This window comes from Alligator sinensis, unplaced genomic scaffold (assembly GCF_000455745.1).
Source record: "Alligator sinensis unplaced genomic scaffold, ASM45574v1 scaffold882_1, whole genome shotgun sequence".
Taxonomy (NCBI): domain Eukaryota; kingdom Metazoa; phylum Chordata; order Crocodylia; family Alligatoridae; genus Alligator; species Alligator sinensis.
Window position 1 is genome coordinate 397,295 of NW_005842500.1, and position 11,940 is coordinate 409,234.

Here is an 11,940-nt window from a genome sequence, read left to right on the forward strand (position 1 = left end):
ACCTCTGTGTTATAATCTACAGTGAAAAGGACACTCTGTAGCACATGCGAGTGTACTCTACAGGTTTTCCAGATTGGAAGCAATCAGTACCCAGATGAGTACCTTTGTTCAATACATTTAGGACATGCCCCAGTCATTCTATACTAACTGGAAGGTCAGAGAAAACAGATCGTTTGTTTCTTACCTCCTGAGAGCAAAGGAGGAAATGGATGGGGCTGAAGAGTAAATCAAAGCAAACTGCAATAGTAGCTAAGAAGAGAAATGGCAAAATAAAAAGGTCAGTGAGAATAACTGGTGCCTGATACAGCAAGAGGATAAAATAAAGGAAAATAGGTCTGTATTTAGATTAAAGCAGCAAAACAAAAGATTTAGGTACACAAATACGGTGCTACCGACTCTCTCAATTTTACTGTGAATCTCACAATACTTGATATTCTACCTGAAGTTCCAGGTCCTGGAGAGGCAATTACAGAAGTATCTTAGTTTTCTAGAGCTAGTTTAGATTTTAAAAAGAAGTTTCGATTCCTCATGGTTGCAGAGAAATTCTTGAAACCATAACTCAAGTATAAATGTAAAGATTCAAATTGGAGGATGTAAATCCCACACCCAACAATTATTTACCACTGTTAACCATCTCATGTATTTTACGCTATTTTTGAAGGCCCGATTCATGGTGGTTTAGCACTTGGCATTAAGAACAATGACTACAGGAATTTGGAGAAACTTTGTGCAATGAAAGGATCACTCTCTGGCAATGGGTCAAAGTCTAATCCCCCCAACAACCGAGGGGATCAAACTTGAACAAAAGAATTACAAACATCCTTTTGTCTCCAGTCTTATCAGTCACAGACTAGAAGGCACATGACATCCAGACACCACATTCCGCTGGGGATGTTCAAATCAGCATAAATGAACACAATAATTTGTATAGCAAGAACTGTAATACCAGCAAAAATTGGCAAGCAAAAGCTTGCTCTCAAAGATGACCAGAGAAAATCTGGATGCCGCACAATTCCACAATGCCATAAGGAAAGAAAGCAGTGGCACGGTGGGATGAGTTTATTTTCCTCTGGCATGAGGAAATAGGATAGATAAGTCATAGCAAATAGTAAAGAAATGTCAACAATGTCTGCAATGTCCTGGTGTCTACAGCTTGGTCTTCCCAGTTAAGAGCAAGAAATAGACTCAGTAGTTGCATATATAGCCCCCAAAAAGAATTCTGTTCAGAGTACCACTGTAATCATAAACGTGTGGGATGGGACTAAGAAGAGTATATCATTATATAACTCTCATCTGGAATCCTGCATGCAGTTCTGGTCACATCAAGAAGGGTACTGGAGAATGAGAGGGGTTCAGAGAAAGGAATGGACAAGAACCTGAGAAAACTCATAGTGAGAAATTGAAAAGACTGATGTTATCTTTAGTAACAAGAGAAAGAAAAGGAAGCATGTGACAAAAAGACATAAAATAGTGAATGTTACAAGGAAGAGGCACCAGGAACTTTTGTTCTCTCTATCTTGTAAGGCAAGATTAAAAGGATATTGAATGAAAACAGAAAGTAACAAATGTAAAACCCCTAAAAGCAGATCATTAAGACTGCGGAACTCAGTGCCACAGGAAGAGGGTGAGAACTTAAATTCAAATACACACATTAAAAATACCCAGAGGTATCATATTTAATGGCATATGACATAAAAAGGGATATTAATACTCAAGATTCAGGGCACTTGCTGATTTCTAATCATTTGTGGTCAGGGAGAGACCGAATGTAGAAGCATATTAGCCCATTGGCTTTTGATGGCACAAACTTGCCCATAAGGTTTTGAAAGAGAGTAGTAGCAGCAGGAAAGACAGCCTGTTTGCTTTACACTAATCACATTCATAATCCAAAGTACTGCCCAGGCACCAAACTTCTGAGTCTCCATGTATGGACAAACGTGTTTGGTATGTTCTTTTCACTTTTCCCTCTCAGGAGTGACAGATAGGGCAAGGATGTCAAATTCATCTGGCCCTACAGGTTGGATGAGGGTCCCTGGGCTGGTCTATGGGATGGACTGCGATCAACCCCTTGTGCAGTGACCATGGTGCTAAGTCCAGACCACATGTTATATACAGCGTGCACCCACTCCAGGGCTTCCTGTGCATGCAGCGTGTGGGGTTTGCATGGAGTTAGACCCAGCACCGCAGTCAGCACAGGGGGCCAGTCCAGGGCGCTACATGCAGCCCATGGCCTAGATGCCCTGTGCAGCGCTGGGTCCAGCCTGTGCATTGCAGGCAGTGCACACACCATGCCAGCCCCATGAATCTCATGCACAGCGAGCACTGGGACAAGCTGCATGCAGTACACAGGGATGGACTGGCTGGCATGCAGCACAGGGGGACCAGCCTGGGGCATATGCTACATGTGGCACCCTGCTGGACTGGCCCTGCATGCTGGCTCCAGTACAGCTAGATCTGGACTGGGCCCAGGGCCAGTGCCCAGGGCTGGTCTAATGGGGCACTACATGCAGCACGCATCCCAGACCAACCCCCTGTGCTGCATGCAGCATGTGGGGTCAGGGCCAGAGATGCACAGGCAGGATCATACGGTTCCATGGGCTGGGCATATGTTTGATGCCTTGGTGCTAAGGCATGGTTGTCCGGGGGAGTAGGTTTGCCATACTGCTTCTTGTTTCTGATATATGGTTATCTTAGAACAAATTCCTGGGGCCAAAAAAGATCCATTGTTGAGCATGAGGGTATGCAGCACCACACTAAGCCCAATATATAAAAAACAGCCTTCTGATAAATAGGGAGGGGTTCAGATGGTGATCTGGTGCTGGATTTCCATGTAGACAACATTACACAGTACATGGACATCCAAAATGTGTGTAGAATTGGCAATTGGTGCAATAAACTATCACAGTACAGAAATGTCCTATACTTCCACTGGGAAACATTTTTATAATATTCTAAATAATTCAAAGAGAGACTGACTGGCTCTGAACTGAGCTTATTGTTCTTTCCATTATGGGAAGGGAGGGTGACTTCTCTGTGTAATGTGTATTAATTAAGTGCTCCTCTGCTCTTTATGGGAATCACACAGTACCTTTCTTGTTCAACTGCAGCACTGAAGGAGGGGGTGTAGCAACTTTCATTGCAAGGCCATAGGCTCCCCGGAATGAGTGGCTGTCTCGAACAATGAATGACCCAGGTTCCTTGTCCTTAAGAACAGCAATGGCTGCAAGGATTCAGGGAGAAAAATGTTTTCAGTCAGGGTAATGAACACACATGTACTGCTTCAAATCCTCCTTGAAAGGGCTAGTAAAGCATGTGAGGCTGTTCTTCCTCCCCGCACCCCAACCTTGGAACAGAGCCAGAACCCTGGCTATTTTGGTATTTATGACAATGCACCTGCATGACCTGACTGGATTCCTCGTTCAAACTGGACAGTATCTTACTCCAAGCACAGCCCGGAGGCTTCACAAATATCTGGTCTGCAGTGCTGTATATATTTAAAGCACTGTCCAAATATTAATTAACTACTCCTAATAATATTCCAGTGAGATGGGAAGTAGTAAGGAAAAGGCAAAACTGAAAAAAAAATCTTTGGATCTGATGGGGGTTTGGGATCCAGGACTGAACTTCCAGTTTTCAGAGACTATGCTAGATAGAGTCTCAGGCTGCCAATGACTGAAGCCCTGATATGAGCTTTTGGTTTTGGTCCATGTTGGAATGTTTCCATTACCATAATTTCTCAAAATTGCAAAGGTCTGACAGGAAAATACAGCTTAAGAAACATTTTTTTCCTGCCTTTGAGGGACCAGATTAGAACTCAGCCAGCAGGGGTATGTTGGCAACTGTGGTTCCTGGCCTGATAATGAAAATGTGCCCCATTCCGCATCGTCAGAAGAAAGCCAGCACTTTCCTTCTAAATTGCTCTGTCCCAGCAGACATGTGCTTTCAGACAAAGAGGAAAATCTGGTTCCTGATGATACTGTGTCTGCTTGTTAAAAAAGTAGCAGGGAATATGGCTACAAGAGTCAGTCTAGCGAGACAACATTGCTTTCTCCTCCTACACAGTGCTGACACTGGGAGAATACTTGTCATTATTCATCAACAAGTGCTGGAAGAAAGTTACTGTCTTCCTTTGATCTCATTTTATGCAAGCAGAGAGATACAGGTAGATGGGTACTTGCTTTTGGAGAGTCTAAGCACTGAAATTCTTTTCCTCTTTGTTCTGTGACCTCTGCTTGGAGGATATGAGCTGGATTATGCACAGTGGGAGGGACTGACAGAGGAACTGCTGCTTGCCTTTGCATCAGATTGCAAAGAAACCCACTCCCAGGTAGCCAAGGTCTTAATCCTTCTTGCAATAACTTTGTTGTACTGTTGCAGTGTCATATAGCAGAGTGCTCAGTGGCCTGGTTCTGAATAAGTTTTTGGAGTATTTCTTTTTTTTTTTTTTTTACTTTATGAATAAATGTTATCCAGCCATAAACATTTCTGATCTTCAGCAATCCTACAAGAAATCCCAGCACTCCTGGATGAGGCTAATGTGGTGAATATGTAAAAAAAATGGAATTCAGGAGGCTGTTTGCATAATCTTTCTAACTTTGCATTAAACCAGAGTTTCCATCTGTCATAGAATTGTTCCTTCAGGCAAAAAGCAAAAATCCACACTCACTTTCCTTAACATTTTTCCTTATAGAATGAGAAAAAAGTAATGATATTAGGTGGGGGAAAAAAGTGAATACTGAAATGTTGTGAAAACAACACACTGTTAGTTTTATGTGTGTTCTTGTGATGTCACCTCATTACTAGGCACAGCAAGTCAAGAATTGTCCTTTGGACACTTAAACACTCAGTATTCTATTGCATGTGTAGGCAAAATAGTGGATCTGGCCAGCAGCAGACTCCATTACCCAGCAGCCCCTGCCAGCATTGCTGAAGCTGGTTTCCATGGAGACCCCACAGCAGAGCCAGGTGGGGCCAGGGTTTCCACGCAGACTGGCCCCAGCAGCACTGGCAGGGTATGCAGCTGGGAGGGGAGCTGCTCCGTGGCAGGGGCTGGGATCCTGCAGTGGTGATAGTGTGGTCTGAAGCTGGGGCACAGCTGCAATCTGCTTCCGCCAAGCCCCTGCCCAGGGTGCGCAGGTAGTGGATCGCAGCTCAGTCCTGGCTTCAGACCACGCTGTCACTGCCACAAGGTCCTAGCTCTGGAGCGGCTCCTCACCCAGCTGTGCACCCTGCCAGCACTGCTGGGGCCAGTCTCTATGTCACGGTGGCAGCAGTGCCGGGGTCTCCATGGAAACTGGTTGCAGTGACACAGGCAAGGACTGCTGGAAAAAACTCCATTCCCTATCCCTATTCCACATGCAGAGTTCAGTAAGACTACTAATGAATGTAGAGCCGAGATAACAAGCAGGTAGCTATTAAAAACAATCTTCAAGAGTTGCATATAGTGATAGCCATATCTTGGCTGATCTACATAGGAGTTTATTCTTGATTCTGACAACAGCAACATTCTCTTTCATTAGTTATAAATGTAAGTATATTTAAAACATAGATGGGAAATTCCATGCTACTGTAGCACTTAAGAGAATCTAAGCAAATGGTAAGTAGCTTTTATGAGGTTGTTTTATGTCCCCTGTCCCCTCAGCTCTCCAAATCCTGGGGACCAAACTTGCCCTCAAAACATGCCAGACTACAGTCTCTGGATAACTTGGGCTAGAAAGTTACCTTCCACCTGGATCAATGGAGAATATTGCACTAGGGACGTGAATGGTTAAATGATTAATCATTTCACCAATCAGCTCAGTGATAACTGGTTATAGCTTACTAGTTATTGGTTATTGTTTACCCTGGGGCTGGGCACAGTCTGGGAGGGAAGGTAAGCCCTGCATTGTCCCAGCAAGAATGCATGCCAGTGGCTGCAGCGGGCTGGTAAAGACCCTTGCTAGCTACTGCCTGCCTCTCTCCTCCCCCTTCCCTCCTGCACTGTTGCAGTTGGCCTGGGGAAGCTGCCCACCGGTGGCTGCAGCCCCTTGCTGGCTGCTGCCCCCTCACCCCTAGGGCTTCTTGGGCTGTGCTGCCTGCCTGGTGGGGTTACTTTGGCCCCCGGCTCCCCATGCTGTTTGGGGTGGATGGCTGAAGCCCCTCCTCCATGGCAGGGTGGGGCTGGGCAAACACTGGCCTGGGAGGCTCTGCATCCCCCTCCCTGACTTTGCAGAGACATGGCCCAGCACTGCTGCACCCGTCCCTGTCGCTGCACTCAATCCATTAATTGTTTAACCTGTTATAATGACAAATATTTATTTAATTGGTATTTACATCTCTATTATTGCACTTGCCTCTCTTGTCCATTCTCTACCATTCTCCAGGATAGCCTCCTTGCCACTGAAGGGAAGTGACTGAATGGACTGGCAGGGCCATGCCTAGATTGTACCATGCTTTTTCAGCTCTTGGCACAGACAGCTTTAAGATCTCTTTGGGTCATTTTAGAGGGGTTAAGAACCTGACCCAAGCTAAAACCTTGACTCCTTGAGTCTTGTTTAATAAACCCGTAATCCTCTAAATTACACTGGCATAAGGGGCTCTAGTCCTCCTAGTGGTGAGACAAAAATTGTTTTTGTACTTTAATCTAAAGCATTTTAAGCATCAAGCTCCAGAAATTTATAGAGAAGGCTCCTGAACAGGCCCTCTGCAACTGTATACCCCAAAGCACACATTACTTGGCTTACCTTGCTCTCTTGAAATATCTGGCTTGTACCAGAACTTGGATGTGTCTTGGACAAATTTTACAGTCACATGCTTATCAGTTGTACTGTCTGTAGAAAAAAAAAAAAAGGAAAAAAAATGTTTTTGCACCATAACTGCAAAGAGAATTTTTTGTTGTTGGTTCTCATGTCTCACAAGGAGATGCTGGTTAGTCTGATTGAGGTGGAAGAACAATGCAATGAGAGTTTGGGGAAGTTCTATACCAAAATGTACACAACATGATACTTTGGTTAATTCCACAAGTGTTATTAATGTTACCTTTCACTGGAGCTATAGATTCTGGACATTCACAGTTATACAGCTATATTAAATAAGGATCTTATCAGTGGCACCTGGTCAAATCTGCACATACCCTGGAGGGCAATAGCCACATTCCAACTACTTCTTGCCATAAGTCTAGCAAGGATGCCAGTAGGACAAGGGAAGTGATTATTCCCCTCTATATTCAGCACTGGTGAGGCCACATCTGGAGTACTATGCCATGACAAGAAATGTAAAACCTGCCAACACATCTCCACCCACCCCCGACAATTAGTACACCTCACAACAGAACCATCAGCATTCCTGGATCTTACAGCTGCACCTCCAGAAATGTAATATATCTTATCCAATGCACCAAATGCCCTGATAGAAAATACGTAGGAGAGACCAAACAACAACTGTGCATCAGAATGAACTCACATCGGAAATCTATCAAAGACAAGAATACCCAATTACCTGCGGGTTCACACTTCTCACATGGAAACCACTTTCTCTCCAATCTCTCAGTTCTAATCCTCAAATTAATTTACAAAACACCTTTTCCCAGATGAGCCTATGAACTTCACTTCATCAACCTCCTGGATACAAAAAATCATGGACTAAATATAGACATTGGTTTTATGATGCATTAAACCTGCCTGACATCTGAGTCCCCAGGTACCTCTCTACTATTTATCAGCTACATTCATTCCCCTTTCCACCCCTCCCCCCCGGCCTGTCTCTCATCCATTGACTCCTCAGTTTACATCTTCACTGATGGCCTGTAGCATGCATATACCAGTCCAGCCTCTGGCTTCTTCACAATTCATTCCATCCAGGAAGAGCACAGCCCAACTGGAAATGCTTCCTCATCCTGATGAAGGGTATTTAAACCTGAAAGCTTGCTAAGAAGAATTTTTCCAACTATCTGAGTTGGTCTAATAAAAGATATCAGATTTACCTGAAGAATCTTGTCTGAAGAGAGGGCTGCACTTTGCTCATACATCCAAAGGGGCTCCGACAAAGCACTCCAGAGTTTTGCTTTTAGAATCAATCTGTCTAATACTAGTGAATGAGTTCCTCTTACTATAAATACTCAGGTGCCATTTTTCCTTTTTTTCTTCTTAATCTCTAAAACCTAGAACAGCCCACTCCCAATTTCCTCTCTCTGACAATAGATATGCCTGGTATCCTTGTAACAGAGAACCTACCTGGCACAGGGGAAGTACTTAAAACTTTAGAAAAGTCTGGCAGGACATTTGGAAATGGGATGCTGATTGTACTCCCACTGTGGGGACTGGAGAAGCCACTGGAAGAAGGGGAGATGGAACCAAAGGAACGTTCTCCTTCAGAAGACCTCTTCTTCTCTGGAAGGGGTGGTTGGGGGTGCAGATTCATTCCGTGCTTTTGCTGAGTAGTGCTGTTCTGGCTGTTATGTCCAGTGGTCATTGTAAGAAAGTTGTGTTCCAAAAACCCATTGTCTTCTTCACTTGCCAGTGGTGAGCTCATAGTTTTGGGAGAACTGTTACTGTTGACCATGAAAGTAGCCTGTTTCTCCTCCAAGGAAGGGCTGCTGCCTACACTGGCTCCACCATAGTTCAGGTAAGTCCGGGCACTGGTTTTGGCAGAAGGTTCTTGTTGCTGCTCTGATGATGAATTTTCTTGGCTGCTCAAGGAGATAACTTGCAGGCCTGGGGATGGGAAAAGGGAGAAGAGAGAGTCTTCCTGCACAGAGCTTGAAAATTCTGAGGGCAAAAGATAACTTCCTGTTGGCCTGTTGTTACCCGTCACTGAAAGCTGGGGTGAATGGGTAGGTCTTTGGCTGCTTAGCCAAGGGTGTTCAGTTGCAGGAGGGCTGTTCAAAAACAAAAAGATGAATCAAATCATTCCCATATGCATTGAGAGCATTTCATTTTACAATGCCTTCATTCCAGTTTTTTGCAGTATCAATAAATAAACTTAACCAAGACAACAATACTTCAGATTTCCATAACACTCTTCATACAAGGATTTTCAGGATGCTTTAATGACATCAGCCTTGCTGTTCTATGAGGTATGTATTATCATACAAACAGGGAAACGGAGGGTGCCTCCAGATGTTTAAGGGCCTTGCTTTAACTCACGGTGCTTTACATAAAATGCCATGAGTTAGAGCTGATGTTCACCTGTTCGGTCGGGGTGGGGACTTGAGCCTGCCTGCACTGGCCCTGACAAACAGGCGGGGGTACTCCCACAGCCTCTGAGGAGGCAGCCAAGCCATCCCTCTCCCCAGGCTCCCTCCTTCTCCCCCTACCCCCAAACTCCAGAGCTGTCAGCAGGGGACAGAGGAGCAGCAGCTGGGCTTGGCCTGGCTGGAGCTTAAAGCGGGGTGCAGAACAGAGCCCCCTCACCTTGTGGGCCCCCCCCAGGTACCCCAGCTGGGAAATTAGGGGGAGCTAGGCTGGACCTGTGAGGTGAGGGGGTGCTCCCTTCCCCCACACCCCAGGCCTCTTTACAACAGCAGCAGCTGCTGGCTAGGCTTGACCGGAACTGGAACAGGGTGGGGGCCAGAGTGGAACAGAGCCCCCTTGCCTCGTGGGCCTGGCTCAGCTCCTCCCAATACGCCAGCCAGGGTAGCTGGGGGTGGACTCGTGAGGCAAGGGGGCTCTGTTCCACCCTGCCCCCACCTCCCAGCTCCAGCCAGGCCAAGCCCAGTTGGTAGCTGTTGTTGCTTTTTCCCCTGTTCTGAGAGCCCCAGGGGTAGTGCTAGATTGGTGCTGGCAGGGTGTGAACACTAGCCCCTCTCCCCTCCCCATGCAAAAAATGAATCCTTGAAGGAACACATGTTCTCTAACACGCTCTGCTTTAGAGCACCTTCATCTAATGCCTCACTTGATGGTAATTTTTTGTGCGATCAGCCATTTTAAAGGCGCTCTGCAGCTGTGCATGTGTATTACATCATGCCTGTAGAGTGCTTTGAGGAGCCCAATAGCATGAAATACGTAACTTGTGTAAGTGCCTGAGGCACCAAGCAGCCAAGCGATTTACCCAAGGTCACACTATATAAGAAACAGCATCAGAATCAGAATCGAGGTGTCCATGTCTTAACCATGACTCCATGACTTAACCATAAGATCATCCATATATGAATGGGGAGGCCTTATTTATGTTCATATAAGAATGGCAAAGGAATAATACAGGACATGCAAGATATAGTACAGAGCACCAGAGACATTATTTTTCTTTCACCTATTGAACAAAATAGTCTAACACTGAAACTAGGATTGTTCCACCAGGGAAGAATTCCACATGTTAAAGTGCAGAACTGACCCAAGAAGCCCCTTTCAGTCCTTTGTTTCTTGTCCCAAAGTTTTGAAAGGTGAAGAGAGTCGCATTTTATTCCATTTTCTAAAAGTCTAATGTGTGAAAACAGCTAAAAAGCTATGGAGAGGGGCTGCAGTTAAGGGAGAGCAAACCTGTAATGCAGAGGCAAAGAGCTTGGGGGGAGGGAAGGATGGGGGAAGAGGGATGGAGTTAAGAATTTAAAAATACAAAGCAGGGATTTAGTTAATTGGGCACTGTGGAAGTCAGGAGCTTTGTACATACCACAGTAGCAGCACCATAACAGATAGAATGGGAATAGAGAGAAGAAAACATCTATACGCAAAAAATCCAGAAAGTATTTTTAAAGCTGAAATGTGACCCCCACCCACCTGAAAAAAAGAAAATGAACAAAGGAACAATGTTTCAAGGTAAAGTTGAAAAATAGGATCTTCAAATTTGATTCTGTAGTGACTTCACATTACCAGTGCTGACAATGCCTGAGGCTGAGATTTTAATTCCAATTCCTAGTTATTTATAATGACAAGTTACATCTACTTTTCAGACAGTGATTGATTGTAACATTATTTATTGGGATTATTATGATTCACAGTCTCTCAAGCCAAAAACATCGTTACCTGAAGGACTAATTTTAAATGAGACCAGAAAAAAGGAAAAAGAAATATAAGGTGCAATCAGTGCTACTCTGACAGGCTGCCTGCTAAGAGTTCAATACTTCAGTCAGTTCACATCAACTGTGGGAGTTCCAAAAATGATGGTAAAAGGCAATTAGTCATGATTAGAAATATGATAATTAGACACTCGGTGATATGGGAGGGGAGATCAACAGCAGGGCATGGAATTTTATGGTGGGCATGGCTGCCAGCACTAGTACTGTACCTCACCTTTCCCTGTAGGAAACCCTGCAGGGGAAGAGCTAGGCAGAGTACTGGACCTCTACTGACTGCAGTGTTCACAACCTTCTTTCATTCATTTCTTCCTTTCCTGTTTGTTGTATCCATTTTCTGCCTCTCATCTTACATTTCCACTGTCAGTTGTTTGATCAATCGATCGATCTCTTTCTCTCTCTCCCTCTCTGTCGCAGAGCACCTCGGTGCTCTGCTCCTAGAGGGGAGAAACTGCCAGGGAGAGAGACAGAGCCCTGGCAGGTCATAACGAGCCCAGCTGAGTGTTGCCAGGGTAACGAGCCCAGCTGCAGGTTGCCGGGGCAACTAAGGAGAGCCAGCTGTCTGTAGGAGGCAGGGCCTGGCCCTTATAAAGCCCAGGGCTGAGAGCAGACTGGCAGTTCCCTGCCAGCAGCTGAGAGGGGCAGGAGCTCCTGGAGGTAAGAGGTGAGCAATGCAGGAACTGCTCTAGCTGAGAGAAGGATGGCAGCTCTGAGAGGTTTGGGCGCCATGGTTTAGCCAGGAGGCTTTATGTTTGAGTTATAGCCAGGAGGCTCTAGTTTATGTTCGGCTTACGTATTAGCCCGGAGGCTTGGGTGAGGCTGTAGGGGTTGGAGGAGGCCACATAGGGACCCCAGAGGTGTGGGGCCCCTGAGCGCAACCAGTGGGTTGCGGGCGGGGAACAGACCCCGGGTTGTATGCGGGGTACATAGACCCCAGCCCCAGAGTGGGGCAG

General features: G+C 45.5%; 1 protein-coding gene across 1 annotated transcript in view; it reads right to left on the reverse strand.

Annotated features, from left to right (window-relative positions):
• Positions 1 to 11,940, reverse strand: part of LOC102379220 (tensin-3) — a 477,473-nt gene that overhangs the window by 21,283 nt on the left and 444,250 nt on the right. The window contains 3 exon segments of the mRNA XM_025212996.1: positions 3,089 to 3,220; positions 6,723 to 6,809; positions 8,211 to 8,854. Coding sequence (XP_025068781.1) covers positions 3,089 to 3,220; positions 6,723 to 6,809; positions 8,211 to 8,854 — 863 coding nt within the window.